The sequence below is a fragment of the Ipomoea nil genome, unplaced genomic scaffold (genome assembly GCF_001879475.1).
Source record: "Ipomoea nil cultivar Tokyo-kokei standard unplaced genomic scaffold, Asagao_1.1 scaffold0982, whole genome shotgun sequence".
Classification (NCBI taxonomy): Eukaryota; Viridiplantae; Streptophyta; class Magnoliopsida; order Solanales; family Convolvulaceae; genus Ipomoea; species Ipomoea nil.
Window position 1 is genome coordinate 503,998 of NW_017617410.1, and position 17,326 is coordinate 521,323.

General features: G+C 30.6%; 1 protein-coding gene and 1 long non-coding RNA gene across 6 annotated transcripts; one reads left to right on the forward strand and one right to left on the reverse strand.

The window, feature by feature from the left end:
• Positions 1-4,458: 4,458 nt before the first annotated feature.
• On the reverse strand, positions 4,459-6,639 carry LOC109179958. 2 transcript variants are annotated; one of them, XR_002054028.1, is made up of 2 exons: positions 6,598-6,639; positions 4,459-4,768 (listed from the first exon to the last, which is right to left on the reverse strand). It is a non-coding gene; the product is annotated as an uncharacterized LOC109179958 (long non-coding RNA). The 2 variants fall into 2 exon arrangements; XR_002054029.1 differs by lacking the exon at positions 6,598-6,639 and adding an exon at positions 4,875-5,107.
• Positions 6,640-14,365: 7,726 nt separating this feature from the next.
• On the forward strand, positions 14,366-17,069 carry LOC109179989 (metal tolerance protein A2-like). Of its 4 annotated transcripts, XM_019329463.1 has the most exons (3): positions 14,366-14,525; positions 15,217-15,328; positions 15,725-17,069. In XM_019329463.1, exons 2-3 carry the CDS (start codon positions 15,302-15,304, stop codon positions 16,943-16,945), a joined length of 1,248 nt encoding a protein of 415 aa, XP_019185008.1. In that variant the 5' UTR covers positions 14,366-14,525; positions 15,217-15,301; the 3' UTR covers positions 16,946-17,069. The 4 variants fall into 4 exon arrangements, with proteins under 4 accessions (XP_019185008.1, XP_019185011.1, XP_019185010.1 ...); XM_019329466.1 differs by lacking the exon at positions 15,217-15,328 and having other exon boundaries at positions 14,367-14,522; positions 15,723-17,069; XM_019329465.1 differs by lacking the exon at positions 15,217-15,328 and having other exon boundaries at positions 14,369-14,525.
• Positions 17,070-17,326: the final 257 nt, after the last annotated feature.

The following is a 17,326-nucleotide window of genomic DNA, read 5'->3' on the forward strand; positions in this document are numbered from 1 at the left end:
AGTATATATCTTCCTGCTTCAAAATGGTTTTCATATATCTATATATATATTTACCTATATTGCATTTCAACGCGTTGGAGTGGGTTACCAGCATCATTCACTCAACAGATATATTTGGCTTTCAGGCACAGATGATTAGCTTCTAGAGTGCGCTAGAATAACTTGGATTAGATAGATAGTTTTTCCTTTCGGCCTGCGTGCCATGATGATGTACTGAGGATATTTAGTTAGTTTAGCCTGTGCATCTGAGTTCTCCAGCTCAGATGTGGCATAGCACCCCGCACTCTTATGTTTTGTAATACTCCGTTTTGGGATTTAATGAGAGTTTACCTTTATTATATAAGTTTTAAAAGTTTCGAAATTTTGGGGTGTTACAAGGAGGGTCTCCAATAAGCTCATGACAGTCTACTTCCATACTTACCTGTGCGGCAGAAATATCATTATGGTTAGGGCAGATGGTGCTCACCGAGGTCTTTGCACTCATGCTTCCCCTTGCGACTGTGTGCGTGTCGCCCGCGCTACTTGGTTGCTTCTAACAGGGGTGCGGGACGTGCTAGCCACAGCTGCAACGGTTGTGGGGTTCGAGCTTGGTGCATGCATGGGATGAGGTCTCTTATTTTTCTCATTATTGATTTGTTTCTCAGAAACCTAGACGTTAGGGCGCTTGGTCTTCTCCTTGATTTTGGCCTTATTTTTCTCCATTCTGCGCACGTGATTTTCTGCATGGTTACCCTTACTCGGCTCTGCGATTGTCTCATTGATCTCCTCCGCAATATCCTCGCTAAGGACCGCAAACATGGAATCGTATCCTATCCCTTGATCAGCAGTCTCTTTCCCTTTATTTTTTCCGTTTTGCATGTGCTTCCCGTTGCCTTTGGAGCTGTTAGGATTTTGAACTCCATTAATATCCTTTCCATTCTGCATGTTATTCTTTCCTTTGTTATGTTGATTCTCTCGATATTTCCTTTTGGGGGCCAACATCCAAGCACCGTACCTCTCCACAATTTCCGGTCGAATCAGTACCGGCTGATCTGTTTCCATATTTGGTTCTTTTCTCCCTTTGCCCGGAGCGCCACCAGTTTCTGCCGCCTCCACGCCGTCCTCTGACATACGTCGGGGGCATTTCTCTGCTGCATGTCTGTATATCCCACAATGGAAGCAAACATGGTAGATCCCTTCATATTCAATCTTTCTGACTTTCAGTTTGGCCTAAAACTTATATAAGAGTGGTTTGGTGATGTCAACGTCAACGCACATTCTCGCAAAACGGCCACTTGATCCTACGCTTGTCGATTCATCAATGAACTTAGGTTCTCCAATCCTCTTCCCCAACTTCATTAGATATGGGTAGTCGTAATATTCCATAGGAAGGTCTGGAAAACGTACCCAGACCAACACACATTCAGTCTTGTCCGATTTTGGGTTGAAGTTTGGTTTCCAATCTTGCACGATCAAGTAGTGATCCATCACTGTCCATGGGCCTCCGTACTTCGTGAACTCGTAATCATCAACAGACCAAAATCTTACCACATGGTAGATATCGTCCAGAGCTACAACATCCATCTTCGCCTTGGGTCTCCAGATGGCGTTGAGGCGTCTTGCTAGAGATGTATACCCCACCTTTCTGCCTAGAACTTTCACAATTAGAGATTGACGCCATGACTTTCTCATCCAGATTTTATCTTCTCTAGTTAATGGGATTTCAGGGCATTCCGGGTCCTCGTCTAAGTCCACATCATCATCGTCCGATTCAGGGTATTCTTGTAGTCCCTCTTTGGGTGTTTCTCCAGTCAGCATGTCCTTGAATGAAACCGCCCTCGGTTGTGCCTCTGGTGGTACCTTCTGTTGTGTCTCTGTTGGAAGTTCCCGGTTGACCCCCGTATCATTATCAGGTTGAGGCATTGAATTCACTTTCGTCCTCCTGGTGTCTATTCAACTTCATCCATCGCGACCCCTTCCACGAAGGATGGTGGAGTGTCGCCGGTCGTCTTGGATTTTTTAGTACTACATTCTAGGAGGTCCTGGTCCTCCACCGTGCGTGTTGCCACCGATGCGGCTCTACTCTGGGTTTCCGGTGGTGATGTCACTAAGAGCATTATTGGAAAACATAAAGCAAAATTATATTTGGTATTAGGGACTATACATACTTTACGAATTAATACCTCCAATGGTCCTCCGAGTATTAGCAATTTACTAGTTGTGGTCATCCGAGTTTTAAATGACCTCCAATGGTCTTCCATGTTTTAAAAAATAACCACTCGTTGGTCCTAATTCTTAAAAAAAAAAAAAAAAAAAAAAAAAAAAAAAAAAAAAAACCACATGTGGTTAATTTTCGGAGGAATTAACTCTATACTTTATTATAATAAAATATTATTAAAATATTATATAATATTTTGAATATTTATTTACATTATTTAAATTTAATAAATAATATAATTATTGAATATATGTTATTATCCGTGGCACGGATACTATACTAGTGAAAATAAAAAGAATTTATCTAAAAAAAAAAAGTGAAAATATGTTATTATCCGTGGCACGGATACTATACTAGTCTATCTATATCTATATCTATATATCTATATATATATATATATAAGTAAAATCCTCCAAACCAATTTCCCCCCCCCCCCCCCCCCCCCCCCCAAACTTAGGGCCATTTATGTAAATTCATATATATTCTGTTTATGGAAAGAATAATTTGGTCATTAATAAATAAATAAATAAATAAATAAATAAATATATATATATATATATATATATATATATATATATATATATATATATATATATATATATATATATATATATATATATGGTTGCATTCACATGCAAACATCCTTAAAATACAAACTTGTGGACAAAATGAGACCATTGGATTAGAAGATTTGACGACTCAGATTTAGAGAACCCAGCATATACTAATTAGAAGCGTAATCTAAAATAAGGGTAATTAAGGTAATGCATTCACAATGTAAAATTGGATAATATTAGAAATTAAAGAATATCACGCAGGATCATAGGAATTATAATTAAGGGATGATTCAATTTCAATGCAAGCCTTAATTAAGGGAAGGATTTGAATTTGAATGTAAGAAGGACAGTAATTCTCAAGAAGCACACGAACGTCTATGAGGGAAGGGAAGATGCAGAATAATTGGGAGTTGATGAGGGGCGGCAAATTATTGTGTGCATCATAGTCCACACAGTGTTATGTGGACCATAATAAAAAGTACATTTTTAATATACTGAATGCACATTATTTTTGTACTGAAAATATATTATACAATATAATGTACACTCAGTACAAAAATAATGTACATCCCCTGAACTATGTGCACGTATAACGCCATGTACCACAGTGTGCACACCCACACGAAACTATGTGCACGTATAAATGTAACACGAAAAACGTGATGGATTCATAATGGTGGTTACTGTGTGCATTCACGAACACATATTTGTGTTTTAATGAAATGCACACAGACATTAATTCAAATTCGTGCATACTAAATACACTACACTTCGTTTGTTTTCTTAAATGACTTATAAGACCATAAGAAGAATAGAATTTGCAATGTATTAAATACAAATATAAAAGTAGTTGGACTGTGATTTAAATAGACTGAAAACCTATTTGTTTTCTAACAAGACATATAATTGAATAAATATAACACTATAATTCATGATTTTCAATGTAGCATGCTTCCGTGAATGAACAATATGTGGGTTAGCGTGCACACGTCTGTGGGTGAAGGCGCACACAAGAAGTAGACAACACCTAGTGTATTTTGTGTAGCACAGTTAGTGGTTGCCTTGCACACATGAATGTGCATACGTGCACATAGGTGGATCCATATTTAATGTGTGCACAGACACATGTAACTACGTGCAAGGTTTTTTTAAAGATGACAAAAAATGAGGAATTTCATAATAGAATTAATGTGTGCATAGACGTGAACAGTTGTGTGAACATGGAAATTGGAAATCTGCCTTTTGTTACATACGTGCATGATTTACAAATAAATAGTTAACTGATTAGTTGGTGCATGCATAAAAACGAAAAAGTAATCCCCGTGCAGTGGATTAAGACATTAAGTGCACACATTTTAGTTCGTATGTGCACACGAAATTACTGGTTTGCGACGTATGCATGAATGTGATTTAGTGGGTGCAAATCTACTTTAATTATGCATTCAGCAATCTGAAGTGTATGGTAAAGCTGTCGTACGTTGGAGAAATGCACATAATAGTGCACAAGTGTGCACAAATGTTACCACATTCATGCACGAGTGTGTGCCACACTTGCAAACCCCCACTGCACACAATAGACTATGTATATGCACACGGTTCATCCTGGGGTAATTGGAAAACATATAGCCTCCCAGAATGCGTAGGTTGTGCACACAAATAGAAAAACACGTAAAAATGTAAATTTAAAATAAAATAGAAGCCGTAAGAACAAACAATGACAAAAATATTTCATATTTAGGATCTAACAATCAATAGTTGTGAAGACCTGATAAGTATTTGAGCGGTGGTACTATCAATTATAAAACATCCTTAAAAAAAAAAAAAAAAAGAAGGAAAAACAATATAAACATGGGCATTTGCAAGTTGTCAACCGTGAGCAAAAAAATTGGAGCATTTCACACCGGGACTTATTGCAGTCTCGCAAGGAACGTCAAAGGTGGCCAAACAAAATCATCATCGCTCTTGCAACTGTGCGAGACACCAGGTTGAGAATGAGATACCTTTGACTTCTTACCTGCAACAACCAGACAACACAACAACAAAAATTATTTTAAGTATGATATATATTAATTATTGGATTATTTGAAGTTTTTTTTTGCGCTAATAGTCACAGTGTGCACCTATAGACCATGATTTTGGCCTTATTGTGAGTATACTAAAATGATGTGGCTAAACACTCCCAGTTTGCGTTGAGAGTGCACACAACTACAAAACACACGCCAGTGAAACGAACAATGGCAATGGGAAACAATGAAAACTTATAATTAAATAGGACTAATAACAATATAGGAGTTTCAATAATACACTTAGTTTGGTACATCAGTGCGTGATGAAAGAATAGAAGAACAACTGCCATTGTCGTTAAAAAAAAAAATCAAACAAAAATAAATAAATAAATAAATAAAGGATTAACTCAAAATTTCAAAGGTTTAAGCTTCTAAGAAGTGTACAGAATGAGTACTTAATGACTAAAATGCAACATATCATTTTAGAAATGAACATATGCGCAACTATAATCAAATGCAATATAATTGAATAAACAGCTAATATCTTGTCAAATGCAGGACTCTTAAAATGATCTAAAGTTAACAATTGTGACCATGTTTGCAAAAAGGTTCATGTATTAGATACTAGGCATCCGTCAATTGCATTTTTCCCTTCAGTTTTCCACCCCACCATGACCACACTTAAACCACTCTAGCACACAAACAGAATAAAACAATGCACACAACTATAATAATACTAAATATTAGCACCCAATTAAATTGTAATTACATGGCTAAGATTTAAAGGAGTAATACATCCAATTAAAAATGCCACATCACACTAATCTAAATACTGAAATCCTTATATTTGTACATCAGTAAGGTTTTAAAGAAATCCATTTTACAGGCATAAAATAAAGCCAAAACGAAATGCACAGAGCAAAATTAATCAAACTAAAAATATTAAGCCTGAGCACGCAAGAATGGCAAACAATGCACACACCTACAACAATTAACATGCACTGATCGAGTACCCAAACCACTATAACAAAAACTCATGAAGTACCCAAAAACAGAACACAATGTAGAAACCAAAAAATGGTAACAACAAAATAAAACAGACAAATTAAAAAAAAAAAAAAATTAAAACAAACACCTCCTAACTACGAATTGATGCTTGCACATTTATTTTATATTCTTGAATTTTTTTGTCACCATAACTACACATACGAAATGACAATATAGCAAAATCTAACGTCAAATTTCCAAAGACTCCAACATTGAGTAGCATCAAACATTATATACAAAGCATGACACAGTTGAAAGGAATTGGAATCAAACAAAATCCCAGCCCCCACTGCCGAATAGGTAAAGAAAAAAAAAAAAAAAAAAACCTGCATAACAAACACAGAACACAGTCCAATACCACGAACTTTAGAACTTATTTATCTTTAATTCACAATTGGAAAACATTGAACATTGAACTCTTAAATTTAAAAAAACTAGCATCATCTAGGCATCAAAATCAGCAACAAAATACTTATCTTTAATTCACAATTGGAAAACATTGAACATTGAACTCTTAAATTTGAAAAATCTAGCATCATCTAGGCATAAAAAACAGCAACAAAATACTCAAACTAACATTATCTAGGCATTGGATTCAAAAACAGATAGCAATTGAACCCTCTAATCCATGCAAAAAAAAAAAAAAAAAAAACCGTAACTTAAAATTCCGACATAAGCCCGGCGAAAAACCCACTCTGCCACCCCACAAACCACCTACGATGGCTACAAACACGCGCAAAACACAAGAAGAAATTGAAAAAAAAATACAAAAACGACGCGAAATACGTACCTCGGCCGACAGTTGCCGGCGGTGCCCCCCCCCCCCCCCCCCCTCTTTGACGTGCCGCGGTCCTCACTCACTACCATTGCTACGTGGAAGACAAAATTGAAGGATGAAGAAGCAACGATGATGCGACGCTCGGTAGTGTATACAACGCACGGGGATAGAGCGAGAAGCGGACATACGCAAGACTCTGAAGAAGTATGATGCGCGTGGATGTTGTGAATGTGGACTAATTAGAGTAGGTCACAACCATGTGGAAAATACCACAAATAACCCCAAAAAAATAAAAACAACCAACACTTACCGTACAAACCATACACGCATCAGCAACCATCAGGACCATCCAATACCACTATCCAACGGCCTCAAATTGTCCACAAGTTTATATTTTAAGATGTGTTTTTACCTGAATGTAAACCTATATATATATATATATATATATATATGTATATATTGATACTAATAATATATAAATTAGGTAGTAAAAGAATAATTAAATAATTAAATATAGTAAATATTTCGTGTGATATATATATATATATAGAGACATTATATACAATTAATATTTATTTTAATCTATATCCCTATAATAATAATAATAATAATAATAATAATAATAATAATAATAATAATAATAATAATAATAATAATAATTTTATTACCTTACTTACTTTATTTTCTGTATTTTTAAAATAAATTATTATACTTTCCTTTCGAATTATTATTTTACACCTATAAATACAAATTATAGACTTTGACATTCATTCATCTTCCCTCACACTACTGGTTCTTCTTGATTATCTATCTATTCCTACGTCTTCTTCAATCCTAGCAAAACTCATTCACTTAATCTCTACTTCAGGTAATTGTTTCTATTCTCCAAATTCTTTTGTTTAAATCTAAGTTTGTTAGATTGATGATGATGATCAATGAATAATATGCTTCGGTTATTATTATTATTGGATTTATTATTTGATTCACAGGTTTCTTATCAAGGTGGTTAGGATGCTATTAAGGTTGATAGAAAGTTTGCCTTCAAGAGTAACATTTTATATTCACCAAAATTATTATTTTTCCTGAGTATATTGTATGTATTGATATTATATGTGATATTATATGATATATGTTATTCATGTGAACACAAGTACATTTATCTATAATTATATTTTGGACAAATCATGTGGAGAATTTTTTTTTTTTTTTTGAAAAATGTATTTTGAGAAAATTATATATTCTGGATAAAATTATATATTCTGGAGAAAATTGTATTTTTGTGGAGAAACTATTTATTTCGGGAGAAATAATAAAATTTTGAGAAATTAATATATTGTGTGGTGTCCAAGTAAGAGTGAGTACTGTTTTTTTGAAATTTTCATGGTGCTTTCATTAGAAATATGCTGTAAGAGTGAGTACTGTTTACTTGGACTATTTACTACTCATTGGGTTTGAAATCCCATGAGGGGGTATCACATCAGTTATGATTCAGTTTCGGAAATGTATAACTCCACATGTATTTTGGAAAAGTATGAAATCATATGAGTTTTGAAAATATAAAAAATCCAAGCCATTATTTTACGGTGTGAAGTGAAACTTGCTTAGCTTATGCTAATTTTTGTCTACATTCTATTTTTGTGTTAAATTATTTATACAGGTGAACATGATAGGAATTTGGGATGAATTCAAGTTGAGAAGGAATAAAGTTTAATTATTTGTTATTTTGAGGAAAAAATATTGTTGTATAGTAATTTCAGTTTTAAGTACTAAGTTGATTTTGAGATATTATTTGATGTTGTAAATTTAGCATAATTACCATAAATAATATTTAATAATTGACAAATTCTATTAGGCAATAAAAATTACCATTATAAAATCTTTTGTACTATGGACACATTATTTTTAATTATTTCGATTTAATAATATTATATCTTATTTATAAAAAATCAAAGTAATACTTTTAGTACTATTGAATATTGAATGACTAAAAATAATCTTAATTATTATTAAGGCAATTAATAGGTATTTAGCTTTAAAAAGTCTTCAAATATATGAATTATATATGCATAGAATCAATTAGTAAGACAATTATATTAAGATAATCTAATTAATAATTTCCTTTTTAAATTATATCTCTTTTCAATAATGAATATAAGATTTCTTCCATGGAAATATTTGTGACAATTTCATTAAATTATAATTAATAAAATATGAAATATAATTAAGAAAAATGAAATTATAAAATTAACAAAACATAAATATTTATAATTTTAAATAAATATACATACATACACTTTTTTAGATAATACATGCACTTATGCACTATACTAATAATAATACAAAATTTAAATGTTACTTTTTTTTTTTTAATTTCTAAATGTAATTTTTAATCATAAATCGATGAGTGCACATAATAGTGTTTATTTCAGTGTATTTTAGAGAATGAGGTTACAGGCTTTATATACACAAAGAAGAGCTAAATGATAGGAAACTAACATAGAATTATTCTAACAATCCTAATAATGCTAACTGCTCAATAAAATCTATCAATATAAATTTTAATTAATGAAATTATATTATATAACTTTCCTATGTACATATTAATAAATATTATGTGTATATACAGTGTATTATACAATCATATAAGGAAATGCGTCTGATTAGAGTTTAAATTTACTCATACAAAATTTGAAATTTACATTTTTAAATTGATTTCTAAGTATTTATAATTTTGATAGCTATTATACATATTTTTAGAATTAGAATATATATGAAATATAATTAGGAATAAATCAACTTAATTATGTAAATTTTTTCTATAAATTTATCTAAATCTGACAATCTGTAATGTTTAGAGATTATATTAACCATACAAAATTTAAATTTTGTATGTTATAAAAATAGATACTTGACCAAATATATAAAAGTCCAACTATATTATTATATATTGTAGAGTTTAACATCTTTTCATTTTTGTCTATTTTCAATTTTAAATTCTTAATAACAAAAATTTTTCGTGCAACGAACGAGTAAAACACTATATTTTAAAAAATACAATTCGATAAATGTCATAAATTAATTAGTATAATATCATTTTTGTTTATAATAATTAAAAGAAAAAAAATAAGTAATTCAAATATGTGAACCAATGATTTCAAAATGAAATTAATGTACAATTACAAATAAATATAGCATGATTAGATTTACTTTAATTAGTTTTAATTTTCTTAATGAAATGACTTTTCTTTATTAGTTTTTGATAGGAGACCAAGGGAGGGTTTGTGTTGCCGGAAAATATTTTTAAAATAAAAATACTTACTAATAAAAAATAATTTTAAAATATTTTTTAACATCTAATAACATGTGTAAATCTTATATTTTTTTAAAAAAATACAAATTGATAAATATCATAAATTAATTGGTACAATATCATTTATGTTTATAATAATTATTAAAGAAAAACTAAATAATTTAAATATGTGAAGCAATGATTTCAAAATGAAATTAATCTATCTATACTATTAATAAAAGTAAATAATAATTTACACAAATCTATATCTATACTATTAATAAAAGTAAAATCTTCCATAAAAATTTCCCTTACCCCTTCTGATACGAGATTTCCCTTCAAGTTCTAGCATAATTTACATCAATCTATATCTATACTATAATTTCGGTGTAATTTTATATGGAATAAATTATTATTTGCAACACTATATATCAATACAATTAATAAAAGTAAAATCTTCCATAACTAATGTTTAATAATTGACAAATTCTATTAGGCAATAAAAATTATTATTTTAAAATCTTTTGTACTATGGACACATTATTTTTAATTATTTCGGTTTAATAATATTATATCTTATTTATAAAAATTCAAAGTAATACTTTTAGTACTATTGAATATTGATTGACTCAAAATTATCTTAATTATTATTAAGGCAATTAATAGGTATTTAGCTTTAACAAGTCTTCAAATATATGAATTATACATAGTAGCATGTAATCAATTAGTAGGACAATTATATTAGGTAATCTGATTAATAATTTTCTTTTTAAATTATATCTCATTTTCAATAATGAATATTTTCTTAAAGTATATACACAGACTATACTTATTAATATAGAATTAAAAGTGCGCGTGTTTGTGTGTGTGTGTGTCTCTATATATATATATATATATATATATATATATATATATATATATATATATATATATATATATATAAAATGTATAATGTGTATTCAAAATAATTTTAAAAAAGGTACAATTTGATAAATATCATAAATTAATTATTGAAATATTATTTATGTTTACAATGAGAATAATTAAAGAAAAAATAAATAATTCAAACCAATGATTTCAAAATGAAATTAATATACAGTCACAATAAATATAGCATGATTAGATTTAATTTAATTAGTTTTAATTTTTTAATAAAATGATTTTTCTTTATCAGTTTTTGATGGGAGAGTAATGGAGTGTTTGGGTTGCTGGAAAATATTTTAAAAACAAAAATAATTTTAAAATTTTTTTAACCCATAAACATGTGAAAATTTTATATTTTAAAAAAGGTACAATTTGATAAATATCATAAATTAATTATTGCAATATCATTTATGTTTACTATACGAATAATTAATGAAAAAATAATTAATTCAAATATGTGAACCAATGATTTCAAAATGAAATTAATCTATCTATACTATTAATAAAAGTAAAATCCTCATTTTCAACATTTCCGGCCAAATTAATATGAATATTAATTAATTAGTAAAAAATTAATAAAGCTTAATTGGTAACAATAATATTTCTAATTGAGTAATTGACTAATTGACTAGAATGAAAAAAAAAAAAAAAAAATTGTCAAGATCATTGAATTTTAATTAAAAAAGGAACAAAAATTAAAAATTAGACAGAAATATTTCAAAAATAATATTCTACATCATCAATAGTAAATGCATATTTTAAAGTTTAAACAATATAAAAGTAAATTAAAAATATAACGGAAATATTTTAATAAAAATATTATACATCATCCATTAAAAATGGAACGAAAATTAGGTAAAAATATCACTGCATCTAATAGTCTAATTGACTAATTGACTGAAAATAAAAAAGAATAATTGACTGAAAATGAATCTGATATTACTAATTGACTAAAAATATAAAAGGATCACTAATTGACTGATATTCTACCATTATATATTTTCACCTGAGTCACCCATCGTGATGGACTGGAGGTGTTAGCTCTAGACGAAAACGGACAAGATTGTGTTGCTATTACCAATGTTGTCTACATAGATGTTTCAATAATGTGTAAATACAATCGGTGATATTATGTTTTTTTTAATGGCAAAATTGCTATATATCTAGACAAAAATATATTTTTCATACAAATGAATTAGGATATCAATTCATTCTTATAACTGAGTTGCTAAAGTACAAGCACATTTGCCTAATTTATAAAAATACTAAACAATGATAAATAAAATCACCAAAGCTACAACACTGCATGCGTATATCTACACATTATCTATTAATTTGAGCAATTATTTACTCAAATTCAAGAAATGATAACATAAAAACACAAACAATCCAAACCATACCTTCAATTGCACTATATAATATTTGATATTCTAATTTAAATAATTATATATCGATCCAAATATTCTTAATATATTACAACAAATTCATTACGTGTATCGCACAGGTGAAAATACTACTACTACTACTACTACTAATACTAATGATAATGATAATGATAATAATAATAATAATAATAATAATAATAATAATAATCCAAACAAAATTATATATAAATTAAAATTAAAATTAACAAAAAAAAAAAAAAAAAAAACAAAGGGGAGCCACGGGCTCCCTTTGTAAATGATGTGGGATCATTTTGACCCCACATTGAAAATGTTTGAAAAGATGAGCTCTTGAGCTCTTCTATATAAGGGGTACAAATATAATTGTTTGTCCATCAATGTGGTAAGTATTGAGAAGTCAAAAGGTTCTTATTTAAGAATCCTTAGCTTTGTCTTCTTTTTTTTTAGTTATTTATTATTTATTTAACCCAAAATATATGTGTTGTTTTAGTTTTTAGCAGTTTGGAGCAAATTACTGAGTTATTAAATAATATTTTAGTGTTTTGATTAAAGATAAATTGTTAAAATAGCGAAATTGTTAAAATTTTGGTGAAATTGTCAATAATAATAATAATAATAATAATAATAATAATAATAATAATAATAATAATAATAATAATCCAAACAAAACGATATACAAAATAAAATTAAAATAAAAAATAAAAATAAATAAATAAAAGACAAAAGAGAGCCCGTGGCCTCCTTGGTAAATGACGTGCCATCAATAAGAGGAGCAGCTCCTCTTACAAATATAATTGCTTCCCCATTAATGTGGACAAGTATTGAGAAGTCCAAAGTTTTTTTTTTTTTTTTTTTTTTTTTTTTTTTTTTTTTTTTTGAGAAGTAAAGGAAAATTAAAAATGGAAAGGAAATATTTCAATAATAATATTTTTACATAATCAAATAGTAAAGGCATATTTTAAAAAATAATAAAGGTAAATTAAAAATGGAACGAAAATATTTTATTAATAATATTCTACATCATCAAATTAAAATGGAACGGAAATTAGGTAAAAATACCACTGTATCTATATTATAATTGACTAATTGATTGAAAATAAAAAAATAATAATTGACTGAAAATGAATCTATTATTACTAATTTACTGAAAATATAAAAGGAAATGAATATTAATAATTGATTGCAAATAAAAAATGATCCATAATTGACTAAAATAAAAAAAGAAATGGTCAGATAATTGAATTTTAATTAAAAATGGAATGGAAATTAAAAATTGGAGGAATATATTTCAATAATAATATTCTACATTTTCAATAGTAAATGCATATTTTAAACAATAGTAAAGGTAAATTAAAAACAGAACCGAAATATTTCAATAATAATATCTACATCATCGAATAAAAATGGAACAAAAATTAGGTAAAAATATAACTGCATTTGATATTCTAATTGACTGAAAAAAAAAGGCTAAAAATGAATCTGATATTACTAATTAACTGAAAACATAAAAGGATAACTAATTGAGTGATATTCTACCATTATATATTTTCACCCAAGTAACCCGTCTTGATGGATTGAAAGTGTTAGCTCTAGACGAAGATGAACAAGATTGTGTTGCCACTACCAATGTCGTCTACAAAGAGGTTTCAATAATGTGTAAATATAATCGGTGATATTAAGTTTTTTTTTTTAAAATGAAAAATTGCTATATATCTTGACAAAAAAATATATCTTCCATACAAGTAAATAAGGATAGCAATTCTATAACTGAGTTGTTAGAGAACGAGCACATTTGCCTATTTTATGAAAATACTAAACAATGATAAATAAAATCTTCAAAGTTATAGCACCGCATGCGTACATCTAAATATAGCTATTAATTTGAGCAATTATTTGCACAAATTCAAGCAATGATAACATCAAAATATATTAACGATCCAAATCATATCTTTAATTGTACTATATAATATTTGATGTTCTAATTTAAATAATTATATATCGATTCATATATTATTAATATATTACAACAAATCTATTCCGTGCATCGCACGGGTGCAAATACTAGTAAGAATAAAAAGAATTTATCTCAAAAAAAAAGTGAAAATAAAAAGAAATGTTACTAAATACATTCGTATTCCTTGTTGAATTACAATCCTTATTCGGTAGGTATCGCCGTATTGGATGGATTTTGGTGGTTTGCTTATCATTCTTCCTTGTTTTATAAATAGGCCTTTGGGTACTGTATAGTATATTGCAAAAGTGGAATCTCTTTCCTGGGCGGTTGAAAATCTCTATTCAAGGGCCGCTAACTGTTCCAATCAGAGGTATATACCTTCACTGCACTTTTTTCTGTGTTCCTTGTATTTATATGGATGAACTCTGATTCTACCATGGAATTTTGGGCGGGGAGAGATCTGAAGTTTTGCACTTGTTGGGTTTTAAGTTATCTTGATTCCAGTTCTCACTCCCAGTTGATATTTGGGTCTCTTTCTTCTTAGTTGTAGAAGATTGGTGTTGGGGGCATTGATATGACAGTTTATGGCTTTGCAACTGTTTTTCACCCCCCCCCCCCCCCCCCCCCCCCAATATGTTGCATATCTTTCATTGGCGATTGATAGGACGTCTGAATTTGTGTTGAACTGATTCACTAAATCTGTATATATTATCTGTTGCTTTCTTGTTGATTACCTCGTTTATAGTTGTAATAAAGTTCTCTTGTTCTGATGAAGGCTTCTTGCCCTACTCTAGTTGTGGAACTTGAAATCAATTGATTCTAACAGTGGGCTTAATTCTGCTTTTGTTTCCTCATAAATGGTCTGTTCTTTGGGTTAACCCTCTCTCTTCCCCTTATAAAGGAGGGAAAATGAATACCAACTCAAATAGCTATGGTAATTATTAGTTTTCTAGATCCAGGGCTTGTTTGAAAATAAATTTGTTGACTTGCTCATTGGTTACTGATTTTCTATTTGAGTTCAAAATATATTCAGCATTGATTTGGTTTGATATCTGTGTCAGTCTTATGTTTGGCTGCTCAGAAGAAAAGTTTTGAAAATTCAGTTAAAGGTGATATAGTGATTGTTCTAATGAATATACCTTGGGCATGTGTCCTATATTTGAAAGTTTTAAGGTAGTTCCTCTTTGATGCCAAGACATCAATTATGATTCCATATGTATGACGAAGATATTTCATAATCGTGGCCATTTATTGCAGTTTAATAGTTAGTTTTTCTGCAATTAACGAATTATGGTTGAGCAGTTTTCATTAACCTGGGAATGACCTTGGTATCCTCAATCCAGATTTGTGCTTTCTGAAAAATACAACTGATTGTTCTCTCAGTTATGCTCCATTTTCTGTTTCCTTTCCTTCATTCTTCTCATACATTAGGTAGTTCTTATTGAATCATTACTTAAAATCTCATTCTTACACCTTCAATGTCATTTTCAGAGAAGTCCACAGTTGATGTGTTTAAGTTTGATAATAAAAAAACATTTATCTGATAATTTTTCTCTCTTGCGTGTTCAGATGGATGTACGGATCTCAGAGCATGACCAAGTAATTCAGGTAAGCGGTGATGTCCCAGCACAGGAGAGGGGTGCTGTTGGGAGTAAATTGTGTGGGGAAGCACCATGTGGGTTTGCAGATGCTAAAACCAGTTTGAAGGACACACAAGAGCGCTCGGCAGCCATGAAAAAACTCTGTATTGCTGTGGTACTCTGTGTCGTGTTTATGACTGTTGAAGTTATTGGAGGTATTAAAGCAAACAGTCTTGCGATATTGACGGATGCGGCTCATTTGTTGTCAGATGTTGCAGCTTTTGCAATATCGTTGTTTTCACTGTGGGCGGCAGGATGGGAAGCTACCCCGCGCCAGTCCTATGGGTTTTTCAGGATTGAGATTCTTGGGGCGTTGGTTTCTATTCAAATGATATGGCTTCTTGCTGGGATCCTTGTTTATGAGGCTATTGATAGACTGATAAATGATACAGGTGAAGTCCAGGGATCCCTCATGTTTGCAGTTTCTGCTTTTGGATTAGTGGTCAATATAATTATGGCTGTCTTGCTTGGTCATGACCATGGACATGGACATGGACATGGACATGGCCATGACCATGGGCACGGAGGGCATGATCATGGGCATGGAGGGCATGATCATGGGCATAGCCATGATGGAGTTACAATCGTTCAACACCATGACCATCACGAGGGGCATTCTGGCCACAACGAACACGAGTCAGATCATACACATCCCCTACTTAAGGCTTGCTCCGAGGGTGAAAACGGATCAAAAGGTGGAAAGAAGAAGGAAAGGAACATAAATGTGCAGGGGGCCTATCTTCACGTACTCGGGGATTCTATTCAGAGCGTGGGCGTGATGATTGGCGGGGCAATCATATGGTACAAACCAGAATGGAAGATCATCGATCTCTTCTGCACTCTAATCTTCTCTGTGCTCGTGCTGGTGACGACCATAAGGATGATACGCAATATCCTCGAGGTATTGATGGAGAGCACCCCCCGAGAGATTGATGCAACCAGGCTTGAGCAGGGGCTTTGTGAGATGGAGGAGGTTGTTGCAGTTCATGAGTTGCATATATGGGCAATAACAGTGGGGAAAGTGCTGTTAGCCTGCCATGTAAAGATCAAGAAGGAAGCAGATGCCGACATTGTACTGGACAAGGTAATTGACTATATTAAAACAGAGTACAATATTACCCATGTTACCATTCAGATAGAAAGAGAGTAGTTAGAACCTGTTGGAACTTGGAAGCCTAGAAATGTGTTTGTAATCCACATGATATTGTTTTCAGAATATTTTAGACTCCGGTTGGTTCCTCAATCAATTTTACAATTTTATGTCATTTTTTACACTTCCATTATTAAAAAATTACAGTATCACGGTTTTTAAATTTTTTTTTAAATACAAACTGAAATTATATTTTTTGGTCTTAGTTGTTTTGGGTTCCCTCTCTGTGATTTAAAAAAAAAAAAAAACTCACAATTTTTTTTTTTTTTGTTAAACCATGAGTGTCGTGAGCAGGACCTAATGATAGGAGACACCTATTTCTATACAAGAAGGGGTTTGAACACTTCCGACCTCTCTTAAGGAGTGAGAATATACGATCAG

Excerpts from the sequence above, each read along its gene's own strand:
- LOC109179989 (XM_019329463.1), top strand. The coding sequence starts at position 15,302 with ATGTGTCCTATATTTGAAAGTTTTAAG. Across the intron at positions 15,329-15,724 it reads CTATATTTGAAAGTTTTAAG|ATGGATGTACGGATCTCAGA; the intron begins GTAGTTCCTCTT and ends TTGCGTGTTCAG.